Source organism: Tachysurus fulvidraco, chromosome 10 (assembly GCF_022655615.1).
Source record: "Tachysurus fulvidraco isolate hzauxx_2018 chromosome 10, HZAU_PFXX_2.0, whole genome shotgun sequence".
Taxonomy (NCBI): Eukaryota; Metazoa; Chordata; class Actinopteri; order Siluriformes; family Bagridae; genus Tachysurus; species Tachysurus fulvidraco.
In genome coordinates, this window is record NC_062527.1 from 12,539,762 (window position 1) to 12,557,666 (window position 17,905).

The window sequence follows — 17,905 nt, forward strand, 5'->3', positions numbered from 1 at the left end:
CACACACACACACACACACACACACACACACACACACACACACACACATATTCATTCAAGTCTACAACTCTCCAAAACACAAAATAAATTCTCTCAAAAATAAACAAGCTCTCACAAAACCAATATATAAAAAATGTTGACTGTATTAATATAGTCTTTTTTAAGTCCAACAAAACATTGCCTACAGCTTGCATCGTGGAGAAACACAAAGCAGGGTTAACAAAGACCATGTGGTACAAGTGACGCGAGTGGAGAATGAAACATGACAGACCCCCTGATGCACATTCTACATATATAATCAAATCAATCAGTAGCAGTGAGACCAGACAACGGAGAGAGCTACCACATCTACATCGCCACCTCTATTTAAATACAGTTTTACTGTTTTCTTTATCTGTTCCAGACTGTGAAGATGCTGGAGTTTGCTGCTCGGGATATTAGTATAATACGATATCCAGGATACAGATAAAAGTGGAATGCAGAAGAGGCCAGAGAAGAAATCATGAAATGACCAGCTAGTCGTAACCTGAGCCAAGATTTGATCAGACTTGTGCATATATGCCGTGACCAGGAGAAGCCCAAACATCACAAACTACATGGCTCTGACTAACATAACTTAAATTCTTATGGAACTTATTACTAAATAAGGCTGTGTGTGATGGTATTCAGTACAGAGGGTTGAGGTCTTTGAGCTGTGAAGTTGCCCCTGTGGGAGAGTGCACAGCGTCACTGTACTAGGTTGTATCCTCTGTCCTCTTCTAACTCCATGTCTCTATTAATCTTCAAAATATATACATTTAATAGTTGAAAAAGTTCATAAACATGAAGTTTGTATTTAATCATTTACCAAAACTACAAGTAGACACATTTTATTTAAGGCTACTGAAAAACTAAGACAAATGCTGTTTGAGAATACCTCAAATTAATCTGAAATATATCTGAATATTATGTTTAAACATGAATCCAGTTCACATCATTCCTCCATTCCCACATGTCCATTATACTTCCTTGTTTACACCTTAGTTATCACAATGCAGTAGTTTGGCTTGTTTACACTACTCAGCTTGTTTTTTCAGTCATTAGTATTATTTTGTGGCTTATAATGTTACAAGAAAATTACCGATATCCCAATGTCTTAACATACTGTGCAAATGATATATAAACTTACCTTGATGTCATGTATTTTATTAAGACAGCAACACATGTATATACTAATACTAACAACAACAACATCATTATTATTATTATTATTATTATTACCAACTAATTATACACTCAATTAATATGGGCCTTTATCGGAAAAAAAAAACGTTTATATTTATGTTGAGATTCTATTGTTATACTCATATTTGAGCAAATATCTGGAAAATAAATAGTGCTATTATAACTGCAGTACAAACGGTCATTGGAACTTAGTATATGGTTTATGAGGGGAAAAGATATGCAAGGAAAGCGCATGACTGTAACACTACTGCCCTCTAATGAATATCTGAAAATATACATTCTCACCTGACATTGGGATGGGACAATATTGTATACAACCCTTACATTTAAGGAATACAATTTCTTTGAGCTGGGTGCATCTGCATCATAATGTTTTCCATTATGGATATATTTATAAATAATTCTAAAGCCAATTAAGAAACAAAATATTTTTCTTGCATTATTTCTGTATTATTTGATCTCAATAAAATAATAGATTTTTTTCTTAATAGGTTTGATCTCATGATTCAGCTAGTTCAGACCATAAGACACACATTCAGTCATGAGACACACATTCAGTCAGACACATATTCAGAGAAAATATCAATTATGTGCATCTATATTTCCAAACACCTATTCTGAAAAGTCATCAGCAAATCATGTGCTACTGAAAAATCTCTTCTGCTTTAAATGGAACCCTCTCTATGAGCATCTCTACATGTTTTCCTGCTTCCTTTTTGTTCTGCACCCTTGGGAGAACAATCTGTATTTGGTCCCATGAGATCTGGAAGGCCACATCTGTAGATGTTGAACATATAACAGTGCCGAGTATGAATCCCAATGCAGGCAGCTGCTTCCCATTGTACACAACACTGAGATGGGGGTGTTCTGTACACAATTCTCATTGGCTTGACTCACATCACCCTCACTGGAACAAACAGATCCCTAAAGAAACCACACAATCTTTCAAAAGTGCTGAATTTCTCAGGTCTGAATTTTTTGCTATTTGTTAGCTTTGGACATGTGCTGATAATCAGTAAAATTATACAGACTCTCAAATTACTTGGATAGAAACACCTGTAATTATCGTAATCATACAGCAGCAGTGTAATAAATAGATAGATGGACGGACGGATGGACGGACGGATAGCCGGACGGACAGAGTACTTTATTGAGCCCTGAGGGAAATGGTTTTGTTGCAGCAGTACAAAGAAAACCCCAGCTTATTCTACAGAAACACACACAATGCACAGAGAACATTGGTGAGCCCAGTTCCAGTTCCACATATAAGGCTTAACAAAGAGACATGTCCTGTAGATGCCTTACCAAGTACCAACCCTATCTGTGATAAACTACATTGAGTATATGAAACGGGAACTTAGCAATTCATGGCTTTATCTTTACATTAAATATCATGAAATATTTTTTTTAATATATATTTTTTTATTTAATATCAGAATTATTTTAGGCTGGTTTTCCACAATTGTACCTTTTTTAACTTTCAAAAGACTTAAGAACAGCCCATTACAAAACATTACAGTACTTTGACTACAATATCATACATAATGATAAATTCTGAAATGTCTGTTATATTATATCAGCACATATCTGGTTGAGTTTTGGGTTTGATTTCAAGGAATATAATATGGACAGACCTATGTTTAATTAACTGTAAATCCATACAGTAATCAACCCACATAAATAACAAGCAATTAATGCCAGCACTACCTGCAGTGACTTAAAAAAAACTGCTCTAGAGCTTTAAATTGCTAATTAGTAGTAATACTGTCTGCAAGCTGATATACAGGACAGCTATACGGCTAGTCGATTTCCCTTTCTGTGGATATGTATAAGACTTCCTGTTTTTCTATTCTAGTTGCTTTTCCTTGCTCTCTTTCAAGGCCTGAACATTCATTATCAACATCCAAGCAACCAACCCTTACTTCAATTCAGTGGCCTACTGTACAGCATTTTATTGTATTGGTTAGTCCTTGTTGCAAAGATAATGATACTTGATGGAATAAGGCCAAAAGGATTCCTCATAATACAGTGAGGGACTGTTTAGACTGCACATATAAAAGCTATGTAGACAAAGGTAGCACAGTCCTGCCCCTATTACACCCATTTCATCAGCTTTAAAGAGTTAAGGTTATCCATCGATGTGTAAAAACACTATAAAAAAGAAATAAACATTTAAATAATAGCACTGCTTAATATGTTCCTAAGAAACTAAAAATGCGGTTCCGGAACATAACATTATAAATAATGCAAGGATCTTTGAATAGGATGCATGTTGTCCTGCAAACACCTTACCTAATGACTACAGTGAGGCCAAGATTATCAGAGTTTGACCGATCTCTGTATAGTTTTCTGTCTGATTCCTATACAATCTTGGACTAGGTATTTGAGGTATTCAAGCATTTTTCTTTTTGAATACACCCATCCTCACTGGCTTTGTGGGAGCAGGGAAACACAAAGACGTGCAGTACAGTTAGATTCCTTTTCATTTTCATATTTATTCACTTGGAGGACCTTTATGAAAAGCAATTCAGCCCTTTAAGCAAAGCAGTCCAAGGATACAGCTGAGCAGGTGCTCAAAGTCCCAGCAGTGACTCTATGCCAGATATTGGATCTCATTCACAGCATTTCAGTCAATAGTGCAGAAACACAACTGCTGAGATGACATTGCCCTCACTGCCCTTGTTTTAAGGGATTTTTTTTGCTGTTTTCGGCTTAAGAATTCACCAGTCCCAACACTATATGTGACTTAATCTTGTTTCATACTAGATTCTAGTAATGCAAAACCATGACTTTAGGTGTACATCTAATTCTATACACAGGACATCAATGTCTTTGCAATCTGCATCTTTAAACCAAATGTACATACAGTATTCAACAGAGCACTAAGATCAAAGACAGTTATAAAAAAATTATGGCCATTATTGAAAAAAAAAAAATATATATATATATAGCCATTATTGCAATACTAAACATTGGAGCTGCCTGCAATATATTAAAAACACATTTATTGTGTGTTTTGTCAGCATCCTGCAAATGTCCGTGGCAGTTTGTGAAACAATTGCATTGTCACGGTTACATTTTTTTTAAATTAATACCAATCATCTGTGTCACACTACATATTTCCCAGGTTTAGAGGCAGCGGTGGCTCAAATGGATAAGTCTCTGGGTCATTGATCCAAAGGTCAGGTTTCAGGCCTCAACTCCTTCAATCTGCTGCTGTTGGGCCTTGAACCCTTGAGCTGGGCTACACGAAGAAAATAATTCCACTGGGCTGTAATGTACAGTGTGTGTGGTGAAAATATAGTTTTATTCAGTTTAATATAAATCATATCACTACGGTCAAACATAATGTGGCCACAAAAGAAATTGCTGGTGATAAAACTGTGATAAATATTTGCTCTTCTTAATTAAAGGGAACAAAAAGGCTGTAGAAGTTATAGAAGCTCTCTTTCGGTTATTAAACAACAATCAATACTCCAGTCTGGTGACTGAAAGGTCTGTAGATCAGAGCAGCTAATCACAATGAGAATATGAAGCTGCAAATTGCAGAACAGCAAAAAAACACTTTCACTTTCTCAAGCGATTAAAATAAATATTCTTTCAACTCATAAAAGAGCAGAATAAACACAGAGCATATTTGTCTTTTGCAATAGCAGGCCTATACAATAGCGAGTCTTCTCATATCAGGGAACTTGTTTCAAAGCTACATTTGTTGTTAAAATGAAATTGAAATCTGACTTCTCTGTATTCTACTGCTTTGCTTTCAGTTCTGGAAATCAGCAGCTCTGAAAAATCTCTGTGTTGGCTAAATGCAGTTCGGATCACATGCCATCTGTGCAGTAAAGCAAGCTGGACTTTCGCTCCACAAACAGGTGTTAAAGAAACGGGAATTTATGAAGATAATGCTGTTATATCTTGTCTTACCAGAGGATCTTCAAACAGCCTGTATTTCCTATCTCCATGATCAGTCTAATGACAATGTTGAGAGAAGTTCATGAGTTGCACTTCTCCATTTCTAATTAGATTTTGAGTGAAATATTTTGTATTATATTAGTCAGTATTCCAAAATCAGTCAATATATTAATCAATATTCAAAAGTCAATGTTTAATATGTATAATAAGCAAATTCTCCATAAATCAGTCTGATCTATTCCTACAATTCAACACAATGCTCAAGTTGCCAGACGTCCTTGTTATGATTCAGGTCTTGACCTATGAGACCCCTATACCAAGCTATTACAACTTTTCACACCATCAAATCCATTCAACAGTTGCTGCTGGCCAGCGATTAAACAGACTCATTCAAACACAATGTTCTAAATGCCATTACTCCATTGAGGAGGCAATAACTCCTCAGTGTTTGGACACCCTCTTCCTTAATAGGTTTCTGAGCATGACTTAAACTCAATCTAGAAGAAGAGAGAGGAAATCTCTGAGTTTCATGGTTCTCTCTGCCAAAGCAGAACCAGAAATCTGTCAACCCCTTTATAAATATATCTCGCTCACATGAACACTTCCAGTATAGTCACTGGAAAACTTGGACTCTAAATCCATTTATTTTTGTCAAACATTAATCTAAACCTAACCTTAAACTTAACATCTGAAAAATAGAGCAGAACCGTCGGCCTCAAATGTCGGCAGAGAGCCTCCCGGGATTCACTGACAGCAGGAAATCCAGCAGATTTACTGAGGGATGATTAATTATCCACTCTATAAACTCTTTAGTCTAAACATGTGCTCTCACATATCCCACAGATCAGGTTCAAATATGGACTGGGATGTGTACAGGCTTTATATCATTGCTGCAAACAGTGTAAGTGGGGATGGCTGCCAGTGCCGCTACTGTATATCTAGCCTGAGTAAACATGGAGGAAATGGGATACACAATATATTCCTAGATTAAGTAGCAGAACATAACAGCAGAGCATCCAATGCTAAATTTAGTTTGTCAGTGTACTCTGTCAGTGATGATACACTTAGTCTATCTGAATCGAACCCTAGTGCATTTTCCTTTTAGTACAGTTTGTGTGAGTAACTGAGAATATGTGACACAAAAAACTGTATCAATCTGACAAACAAAAAAGAGAAAATTTAATTTCAGTGCACACCGGACAAAGGTTTGCCGGTGACTTATATCGTCTCTATATTTCTGACCAGTGAATGAAGAAGCACATTTTCAGCCCAACAGGCCTCAGTCAATGTTTTCTGCTTTTTTCTTTTATTTAATTGTGTGCAATGTGATAGCAAACCAAATCAAATAGAACATGAACTATAATTATCAATTAAGCTCTGAGTCAGACAAAAAAAACAACAGACATAAGGGTATAAAAGTGCTCTAAAACTTTGAGCTAGCAATCAGACAGCCGGAAAGCCGCAGTTAGGCTCTTAGCCCTCGTATACTCAAGTCAAATGAATGTCACTTCATGTGAAAGGAAAACAGTTCTCAACCCCAGTGATGGAGCTCATTTACACACAGCTCATTTGTTCCCCTGAATCAGCTCTCAATGGACTTGATAATCAGCTAATAAGCTGAGCATGGCAAGTTTCAGGCAACAGCAGTGAAAATGAAATTCATCACAGGGCTGGACCTGACAGCCACAGTTCTATTCTGGTGAGGTGGATGTGCCTCAGGTTTAGAGCTTTAAAGAGCTTGAGGTTCTGTCTGTGCAGAGTGTAACATGTTCTTTCCATTAGTCGTGGCCTAATGGTTAGAGTCCGACTCTCAACCCTAAGGTTGTGGGTTAGAGTCTCGGGCCGGCCACGACTGAGGTGCCCTTGAGCAAGGCACCGAACTCCCCCAACTGCTCCCCAGGCGCCACAGCATAAATGGCTGTCACTGCTACGGGTGTGTGTTCACGGTGTGTGTGTGTTTTCACTGCTGTGTGTGTGTGCACTTTGGATGGGTCTAATTCAGCGAACGAATTCTGAGTATGGGTCACCGTACTTAGCCGTATGTCATGGTCACTTTCTTTTCTTTTCCTCACTTATGTACCGTGTTTTTTTCCCACTTCAAGAAACAAGCTGTCTAAGGACTTGATACTGTAAAATGCATGCTAGATGTCACCGATTGTGTGTGTGTGTGTGTGTCCCAATGATGTATCCAGTCCAGGGTGTGTTTTCACCTTGTGCACAGTTAAGATCCACAGACTCTAACCAAGATACAACAGTTAATCGAGATGTATACATGGATTCAACAGCCTGTGCAAATGTAACAGTCACATTTGTTAGAGAGCTGATTTTTTCTAGGTTCTGAAAGCATTATAATGCATCTGTTTAAAGCCAACAAGTTCTTACTTAAACAAATGTTTATCAAGTTCTAATGATGTGCTTTCTTGCTTTTATACTTGCTTAAGTCTGATCAAGTGGACCGTGTGCTACCTTTAGAGACAAGCAGAGCATGTAAACATTATAATGTGAGATTTCCATTCTGAGAGCATTGACGCATTTAGAAAAGCTGAATCATGCTATAAATACTAAAGGCAGAAGACGTACAGTACTGTACACAAGAACCTCATCAAGTCAGATGAAACACAGGACAGTCATAAGCCTAAAAGCTGCTTATTGACCAGAAATTACACATTCCACTCAATCACATGCCAAATACACAGAAAATATGACACTCAGTTAAGTTAATTTATTGCATGGGCTACATTTATACTTATCTATTGTTTTGGCCAGCTTATTTTACCAGAAGCAACTTGTACAGCAGTATTAGGAGTCTTGCACAAATGGTCCAACAGTAGATTTGCAACAGTCCTGAGGTTGCATAGATGATGGAAACACTTATAAACTTATCACTTATAAACTCAATTTGGCCTTATTGAGTGAACAGTAAATAAGAGAAATCTTGCAATAAAAAATAATTAAATAATTCTGGCAGACATTTTCTGATGTACTGTTTCTATAACAAACCAAAAGCAGTTAGATAGATGCTGAAAGTCCATAGATTGTAGAAACAAGAAATTTTATAGCTCATAATAGAAAATAATCAGATGTTCACCAATCAGTCATAACAATAAAATCATGTCAAGCATGAAATTAGTCTAAAAATAGGCTTAGTAAAAATGTCTAGAAAAAATCTTAGTAAGGCCATCCTTAAAAATATTCTTGTTTCCCGTAACCCGACCGACCCTGTCAATTTATTTTTTGTTTTGCTTTAAGTCCGACCGACTTGCTGGTTGTAAATTTGAGTTAAGACCAACCTTTTTTTTTTTACTCTTCAAACAACTAATACAAAAGCAATAAAATAATATTAACGGGTTCGGGCACCATAATACATCTAAAAAATTTGGCACGAAGTTCTGGAAAAATTGTGTCCAGCATCAATATAAGGTTTGCGATGATGTGCCCGAAGGCACGGGTTGAAGACCCAGGCAGTGATGTCACGATATGCTAATTTGTTTAAAGTCATACCTACGTAATCACCATCACCAAAATTGTACTTTTATTTTACATTGAAACTTGAAAAAAATATATAGACCTACCTACCGACCCTTTTTTTTTAATGTTACTGCAAACCAAAATATTTTTAAGGATGGCCTAATTGTATTTTTATAATAATCCAATAGTAAGAAAGAGATAATTTTTATTATAATCAAAATAAACTGACATGGTAGTTAAAATGTTAATGGTCTCATTTCAGGCATAACATTGGCGTGTCATCTTCGGTAGCTGATCTGATTCTTGTATCCACACTGGGTGTAGCTCTCAGAGTTCATTCAGAAGGTTCATACTATACATAGTAGATATCAGAAGCTTTCCCCATTATCAAGCTGAGTCATGTCAGACAATACAAGCCTTATATCATTCATTTCTCCATCTTTTGTTACTGCTTAATCCCCATCATGGTTGAGGTGGAAGCAGCTCACAGACACTGTGTGAGAGGTTCTGTCCAGCACAGGGCAACATGCATGTACACGTTTATTCAGGGGCATTTTACCATACCAGCATATATTTAGGAAGTGGAAGGAAACCAGAGTGCAACAGAAGAAGCCCACATTAACATAGAGAACACTGGAAACTCTATATAAACAGTTACAAGGACTTAGGATCAAACCAGAGACCTTGTGGCTGCGAAGAAGAAATGCTTCCTGCCACACAGTTGACCAGTATTGTATTACATACATCTTCTGTACGTAATAAAATACTGCTCAAAAATAATAGAGGACGTTGTAACACCCTGTAACATGTAACACTCTAGGCAGACTCTTTGCCCAGACCATCTTTCCCTAAACTACATTTAACCATCTACCTTAACAGCAAAAGCAACATAAACACTGACTTCAAGCTGCAGTGTCTGAATGGAGGCCTGTTGAAAATCATTGCTTCATAACTTATACGCTCAAGAACAATAAGACTACAGGGGCGGATGCGGCAATAAAACAGTCTTTTAGAACCTAATTTATCCATTTGCTAGTGACAGTTATACTGCTGCTCTTACACTCAAGCAGCTCTTAGTTTAAAGAGGCCGTTGTGGTTAAGCAGTCAAGCTACAGCACAAACTGAACTCTGATCTCTGCAGATTAAACAGCTGTTATGTTCAGCAGCAATGACAGGTTCTATTTATTAGGACTAGACAGTAGTAGATGGCTGGGATTTATTTATTTAGATATTTATCAGTCAGGGCATCAGATATAGTCACATTGAACAAACAACATATTGAAAATTTAAGTCACTTGAGATGATGGAGAAAAAAATATAGGCTTCTTGTGAGAACATGGAGCGCAGTCTTTTCAAGTCACGCTCATTTTTTAATCTGCTGGCATTGCAAGTTCCCTACAGAGCAGTTTTGTATGAAATAGCAAACTCTGGATGAGCAATGCCAAGGAAAACATGTACAGAGTGCAAGGACAGGACGACACCTCTGCTGCAGTAGAACGTTAAACACTGCAGTCCATCCAAAGTATTCCCTCCACCCACTACAGGCCAGAAACAACATATCAAACAAACCCAAAGAGTTTTTTCTGAAGTGATAAAACTCTCTTATTTATGCTAACTATCCAGAAAGAATCTCAGTCTGTCCCTAACATAATAATTGTACATAAGAGCAATAAGTAAATTATAAGGCGTAAGAATAAACGCTTCAGATTTTTAAGCTTGCTTTGACTTGACAGAGTAAAACTGAACTATATTTCACACCCTCGCACTGACGCAGTGCCCTGACGTAATTCTAGACCATCAAAACCGATGAGTCAGATTAGCTTTTAGACCTTCAGGTAATAAAGCACAGCACTGCTACATTAATAATCAACTGTACATTCTATTCATACAAGACATAAGTAAATGTTAGGCTGAAATAAAAGGGCATCTTGATTCATTTGAAAGAAGACGCTATTTGTTTAACAAATGCCATGGCCATTGAAGGAGTTGACATGGTGCCTTTAAGATACAGGTTTGAGAACAATAGCATTCCTCCACCCAGTCAAGAGTGTTTCCTTCCCCTGGCCTCGATGTCATCTCTTTATTTTTGTCTGCGTGTGAAATGCTGTGCTCTGTTAAACAAATTTTACAGCATTCTCGCTCCTAATTTTCACAAACTGATTCTCATACATAAATGAGGTGTAGGACTCGTTTATCAAGAGCAAAACCACTAGGTTGTGCTTCAGTTGATGAAAAACTGCAAGGGATATGAGCCGAAATTTACCTGGCATTTCTACCACAAAATGCACCCCAGGCTGCAGCACACAGGAGATGCTGTGTGTATAATAGGATAAGAATGTGGATGTGTCATGATGAAATAAACCCATAGGAATCCTTAACAATACCTGACCTTGTCATTATCACCAGAAGTTAAAGGCACATGCAGCTTTTTCCATGAAAGACCTGCACAGAAGTCTGGACAGATTTTTTTTTTTAATGAATTTCTTATAAGCATCACAGTACATGTCAAATTACACAGTGCTACAAATATGCAGTGGTGTAAATTACATAATTAAGCCCTGCAGCATAATTCAACCCTTTTCTGTCTGGCTGTTGTGGCATAACATTCTCCTACAAGCAAATGTCCAAGAACATTATTGTCCTGCAGCTTTATAATGTGCTCTCTGGAAGACAAACAAATGATTAGAAGGCACAGCTGATGCTAAAAAATACTGCTAATGCCGAATAATAATAACATGTCTTAATAATATGGTCTACATTTTACTTGCAGGATGAGCTCACCAGGATTTCATTGGTGCTTCTTAACTAGCATAAAGTGAGCAACCAAGCGGAATAGCTGTGATTTCCTTGTATTTGTCTGACACAAAGAAAAGACGGTTGGAGAAGGAGGCGTAACACATATATCTGTATGTGCTCTGATGTGTTTGCACTTATGTGTGTAGATCAGGTTATTAGGTTGCACAATTTCTGCTCATTAAGAAACAGCAATGGAATCCTGGTGAAAAGTTTACACCACAGGACTACACTTTGGTAATGAAGTGTAAAATGACTGTATTTAGTACAAGGTTGCTGACACTTAAAGCACTCTCACACATCAAGTCTTTTATAGTTTAGCTGAGTTTGCAGCAGCCTCTAAGACAAATATCCTCATGAATTACAGTGACATAGAACACATTTGTAATAGCCTCTAGCCTACCCTGATGTGAACGTTTTAAAGCAGGGGATTAAACATCTGTCCTCTGGGTAGAAACAGTTGAGCTGAAAAAAGATATTTTTCATCCGTGTATCCACCTGGTGATGTAACGCCTTGTGTGAATGCGGATCATAAAGCTAGCGTGACATGTTTGTGAAACTCACTGTGTGTGAGACATGAAAAACAGCCACTGTGGCCACATCCTGCCAGAGACGTTACATGTAAATGCAATTATAGGAAAAAGAAAAACGTGAGATATGTGTATTGACATCAAGTAAAGGCTGAGAGAATCCTCGATTTTTTCACTTGTTTGTAATTACGCACTTGGTGAACTTATTTGTGTACTTCAACCTTCTTGTGATTAGGATTATATGGGCTACTAAGGTCACATACAAACAGCCCATTGACAACCCTATAAACTATGTAAACAGCTGAATATTTCTTTTCCTACATTAAACAGACTGGATGGAATATTATCATGCACTTTTTTTTAAAGAAGGTCAGACAACTTTTCTCTAACATGCCTCTGCATTCTCAAAAGCACCAGTAATAGCTAGGCTTTTACACAATGATCAAGAGATCTGACATTCTATACCTCTATAGTGGTGCTGTGAGGTGATACAATCACCTCAGGAGTGAGACTAATTTCATCATAACATTGGAATGAAGGCTGAGAGACACAGAACATAGCACATTATAGCAAAAATGTCTTGGTAGCTTTGAACCTCTGCTCTTTCAAAATATGAAGCAACACACACACACACACACACACACACACACACACACACACACACACACACTCTTACACTGATACACAGTTAATCAATTTTACATTCCATTATATCAACTGTACCATCATGTCATTATAATATTAAACATTTCTCTTAAAGAGCTTTTAAAGATCTCAATGAAAAACCTGTGCCAAAATCAAATATGTGGATCAGATGATCCAATGTCATGACCCTGAATAGGGAGAAGCTGAAGGACGATGACAACAACAACAACTAAAGACAGCAAAAGGGGGATTGGGGGAATCTGTTAGAATTCAAAGAAATGCACTGCAAATTTTCAATAATTAACAAAGGAAATAGTTTTCAAGATTCTCCTAAAGATTAAAGATTTGTATTTTAAAAATGAGAATAAAGACAGTTTCCTATTCCAGAAACACTGGGTATGAGTCTAACACAAAACACCATGCACACACACTCACAGCCAGGGGCAATTTACCAAAGCCAATCCACCTAGATGGGGATATGAAGAACCCAGAAGAAAACCACAAGGACAACAAGAAGACTATACACAGAAACTCTGGACAAACCAGAACCAGAACTCTGGATCAAACCAGTGACACTGGAGCTACATGGTGCTCTCTGCCACCATGCAGTGCCACTCAGACACAAGCTGCATTTAAACATAGTTCCACTTCAATTTGAAAATCTAAGCTAGCTAGCTAATAAACAAAAGCAAGAGCTTTTAAAAGCAAAGGCTTATGTAATACAGGGGGTCAGCACAAAGAAGTCGATACTTAAGAAACGTTTACCTCTCGACAAAGAAGTCGATACTTAAGAAACGTAGACAGTTGTGGCATCTGAAACAGAACTGTATGTGTCTTCAGCAGGAATGTCAAAGAATTAATCACTTTGTATTTCACACCTTGACTAATATATATATTCTTTGTGTGACCTCAGCAAAACGATACGCTGTTACACATATCATTTACTATAATACACTTAAATATCATAACATGATATTTTTGACATTGTCTGAAATCAGTTTAGTGTTTCTCTGCTCGATATCACCACTCAAACTTGAAATTACAGCGTTAGTTTGGCTTAGCGCTAAACTGTGTTGCTCAAGAGTGGAAAACCTTTTCAGACCACAACGTGGCAAAAAATGTAGAACGTGATGTGAATCGAGCACAATAAATATGTAATACAACATTTAGTATTACCATCCTGAGGAGCACGGTTTAGTATTCCGAGCTCAAACACACCAATCAAATCACTCGGTGAGGTTTAAATTATAGTTTTTACTACATAAAATATGACACACACTGTCATGAAACAAATTCCATTACCTATGAAAGATCCTAATGTCAACAGTCAGAAAGTGTAGCATCAAAATGATCATCTGACACGTTTAGAAATGTCGCCTGGTGTTATTGAATGAACAACAAAATTCAATCCATGAACGTCGAGCAATATTATGTAGTGTAATATTTAGCTGTAAACAAAAGTAAAAGTTTTGTGTTTCTTTGCGCATTATATTCAGCCATCTTTACCTGCACTGTATAATGAATTATTGTTTTTCATAACCGGATGTCCTGCAGATTAAACTGATGGGGATGTGGTTGCCTAGTGGTTAAGGTGCTGGGCTACTAATCAGAAGGTTGTGAGTTTGATTCCCACATCCCACAATGCTGGGCCCCTATGCAAGGCCCTTAACACACTCAATTGTATAAAATGAGATAAAAAGGTCAGTCAATCTGGATAAAGGTGTCTGCTGAATGCTGTAAATGTAATGCACTAATAGCAGACCAACAGTGCGCGTTCACGAGACGTAGCCCCAGGTTGTTCACGACTTCTTGGTAAACAAATACAACTCCAACAGACAGAGTTTGTTGTGTGCTTTTTAACCTAGTCTGTCACCAGGAAAGGTGAAGAACTTATACGGTTTAAAAATACAGCTTACTCGATTCTGTTTGACTTGTATCACTGCCAACAGCGTGTTATCTCCAGGCGTTCGAAAACACAACGAGACGTGATGAACAGTGGATCTTGAACTCACCCCATTAGCCAGTCCATGTTGCTGCTGATGCCACAGATGGAGATGTTTCTTTAAGCCTCGCTTTATCTTTCAGGATAACTCAGCTCACCCGGGTGAGTGTGCGCTCGTCTTGACTGCCTCCAACACTTGTAAAATGTCACTGTGTCAATTCAGAGCACGATCACACGAACCCGAGGGAGAGATGTGAAGGCGGAGGAGATGAGAATCAGGCTGCATGGACTTATCGCCCCTGTTAGAACATAACAAACCGGATTAGCGATAAGTGACAAAACTACTGTGAAGTGTTTGCTCAGGTGCCGGTGTGTGTGTGTGTGTATGTGCTGCTGTCCCGTATGCTATCGTCAGCTCCCGACCCCGTGCCGCTGCAGTAACATTTTCAGCCCCTCTGCTTCACAGGGAATCCGGAAGTAACCAAGGCACCGACCCTGTCACTAGCCGATTCACGTCCCCTGCCCGATATGCAATGCGCATGCGCACTATTTTCACACATGCGCACATAGGTCAAGTAGTGACAGCTCTTGGCTTGTGTGCTTTCAAGTCTGAAATTAGCAAGGAAGTCGTCTTTCATACTGTATAGATCAAACAAGTTCGTGTAAGACTAACATTATTAGATCAGCACTAAACGAAATTTTCTCAGGGTTGTCAAGGATACGATAATCTGAATCTGAATCAGAATCAGGTTTATTGGCCAAGTGTGTTTACACTCATAAGGAATTTGGTTCCAGCTGTTTGTGACTCTAGGAGTACATACATAAATAAGACTATACTATACAAAACAAGACAAAACAGACATAAATAACAGTATACTATACAAGACAAGACAATACAGACATAAATAACTATACTTTACAAGACAAGACAAAACAGACATAAATAACACTATACTATACAAGACAAGACAATGCAGACATAAATAACACTATATTATACAAAACAAGACAAAACAGACATAAATAACAGTATGCTATACAGGACAAGACAAAACAGACATAAATAACACTATACTATACAAAACAAGACAAAACAGACATAAATAACAGTATACTTTACAGGACAAGACAAAACAGACATAAATAACACTATACTATACAAAACAAAACAATGCAGACATAAATAACACTATACTATACAAGACAAGACAATACAGACATAAATAACACTATACTATACAAGACAAGACAATACAGACATAAATAACACTATACTATACAAAACAAGACAAAACAGTCATAACTAACAGTATACTTTACAAGACAAGACAAAACAGACATAAATAACACTATACTATACAAGACAAGACAATACAGACATAAATAACACTATACTATACAAGACAAGACAATACAGACATAAATAACACTATACTATACAAGACAAGACAATGCAGACATAAATAACACTATACTATACAAGACAAGACAATGCAGACATAAATAACACTATATTATACAAAACAAGACAAAACAGACATAAATAACAGTATGCTATACAGGACAAGACAAAACAGACATAAATAACCACTGTACTATACAAGACAAGACAATGCAGACATAAATAACACTATATTATACAAAACAGACATAAATAACAGTATGCTATACAGGACAAGACAAAACAGACATAAATAACCACTGTACTATACAAGACAAGACAATACAGACATAAATAACACTATACTATACAAAACAAGACAAAACAGACATAAATAACACTATACTATACAAGACAAGACAATACAGACATAAATAACACTATACTATACAAGACAAGACAATGCAGACATAAATAACACTATATTATACAAAACAAGACAAAACAGACATAAATAACAGTATGCTATACAGGACAAGACAAAACTGACATAAATAACCACTGTACTATACAAGACAAGACAATGCAGACATAAATAACACTATATTATACAAAACAGACATAAATAACAGTATGCTATACAGGACAAGACAAAACAGACATAAATAACCACTGTACTATACAAGACAATACAGACATAAATAACACTATACTATACAAGACAAGACAATACAGACATAAATAACTATACTTTACAAGACAAGACAAAACAGACATAAATAACACTATACTATACAAGACAAGACAAGACAAAACAGTGTGTAACATATATGGATGATGTGGACTGACAGTTCTGATAATGCAGTACTTATAGATATGAAGCAGGGAATTATAGTGAGTTGTTAAGGGTGATAAGGGGCCTGGGTAAAGAAACTGTTCCTGTGTCTGATAGTTTTTATAAACAAATCTCTGTAGCACCATGTCAAAAGGGAGGAGCTGAAAGAGGTTGTGTCCAGGGTGTGAAGGGTCAGTAGTGATTTTTCTGGTTCTTGTATGGTACAAGTCCTGAGGACTCTGCAATTATTTTTCTGCTGTTTTTACTGTGTGCTGCAGTCTGTTCCTGTCCTGTTTTGTTGCTGCTCCAAATCAGATGGTGATGGATGTGCACAGGACCTGTGCAAGCTCTAAAAAAAATGGACCTTCAATGGATAAAATTTGCCTATGATACCTTGTAAAACTAATAATGTCCTTAATGGGGGTTTAAAACAACTTATTAAAATGGGCATCGACTGTGGCTAAATAAATGCGTGCTCAGATGCAGATGATCAGAAAGTTCAGCAAGTCATGTTCAAGTGATTTGGTAAAATCACCACAAGATGGTGGTGTAGCTGAACACAAATGGCTTCATGATGAACTGAACTGCATACTGTAATTGAGAAAAATATATCACTGTTCATTGTCTCACTGAATTGAGCAGAAAGTAAAATATAGAAACAATAGATATATTTGGGATTAGTCTTTTCAGTAATAGTTGTTCTTTTTTCTTTTTTGAAAGAATCAGGTAAATGCAGATTGATGAGATGATTTTGGGGCACTTTGCCAGTCTTCCTCAGAAATGGTTGCTGCAATATACAGTGTGTGGAATTAGCTTTTCCTCCACAGCTTTTCTTGTTGATACATCAATATTTATATATTTATATAATTTATATATTTATCATTGATTTTTATATATATATATAAAATCAATCTGTTTGATTTTAAAATATGTCTTGTTACCACACATGACATTTCTTAATACTATAATAATATAATAATATTACTTAATAATACTTAATAGTAAGTATTATATTTTAATATAATAATTATGCTTAATATTGTGTATTAATGCTTAATCTAGGCTTAAAGATGTTTGGCCTTCACCTATGAGGTTTCTTCCCCATATAAATAAAACGTAATTTGTAGCATATATGTTAACGCAACTCCACAATGCTCTGTAGAGAGAGTTGAAAT

At 36.8% G+C, this 17,905-nt stretch overlaps 1 protein-coding gene across 1 annotated transcript in view; it reads right to left on the reverse strand.

The window, feature by feature from the left end:
• The window catches only part of mob2a (MOB kinase activator 2a), a 41,290-nt gene extending 26,181 nt beyond the window's left edge, over window positions 1-15,109 (reverse strand). The window contains exon 1 of the mRNA XM_027173184.2: window positions 14,585-15,109. Coding sequence (XP_027028985.1) covers window positions 14,585-14,601 — 17 coding nt within the window. The 5' untranslated portion in view covers window positions 14,602-15,109. The remainder of the gene's footprint in view (window positions 1-14,584) is intronic.
• Window positions 15,110-17,905: the final 2,796 nt, after the last annotated feature.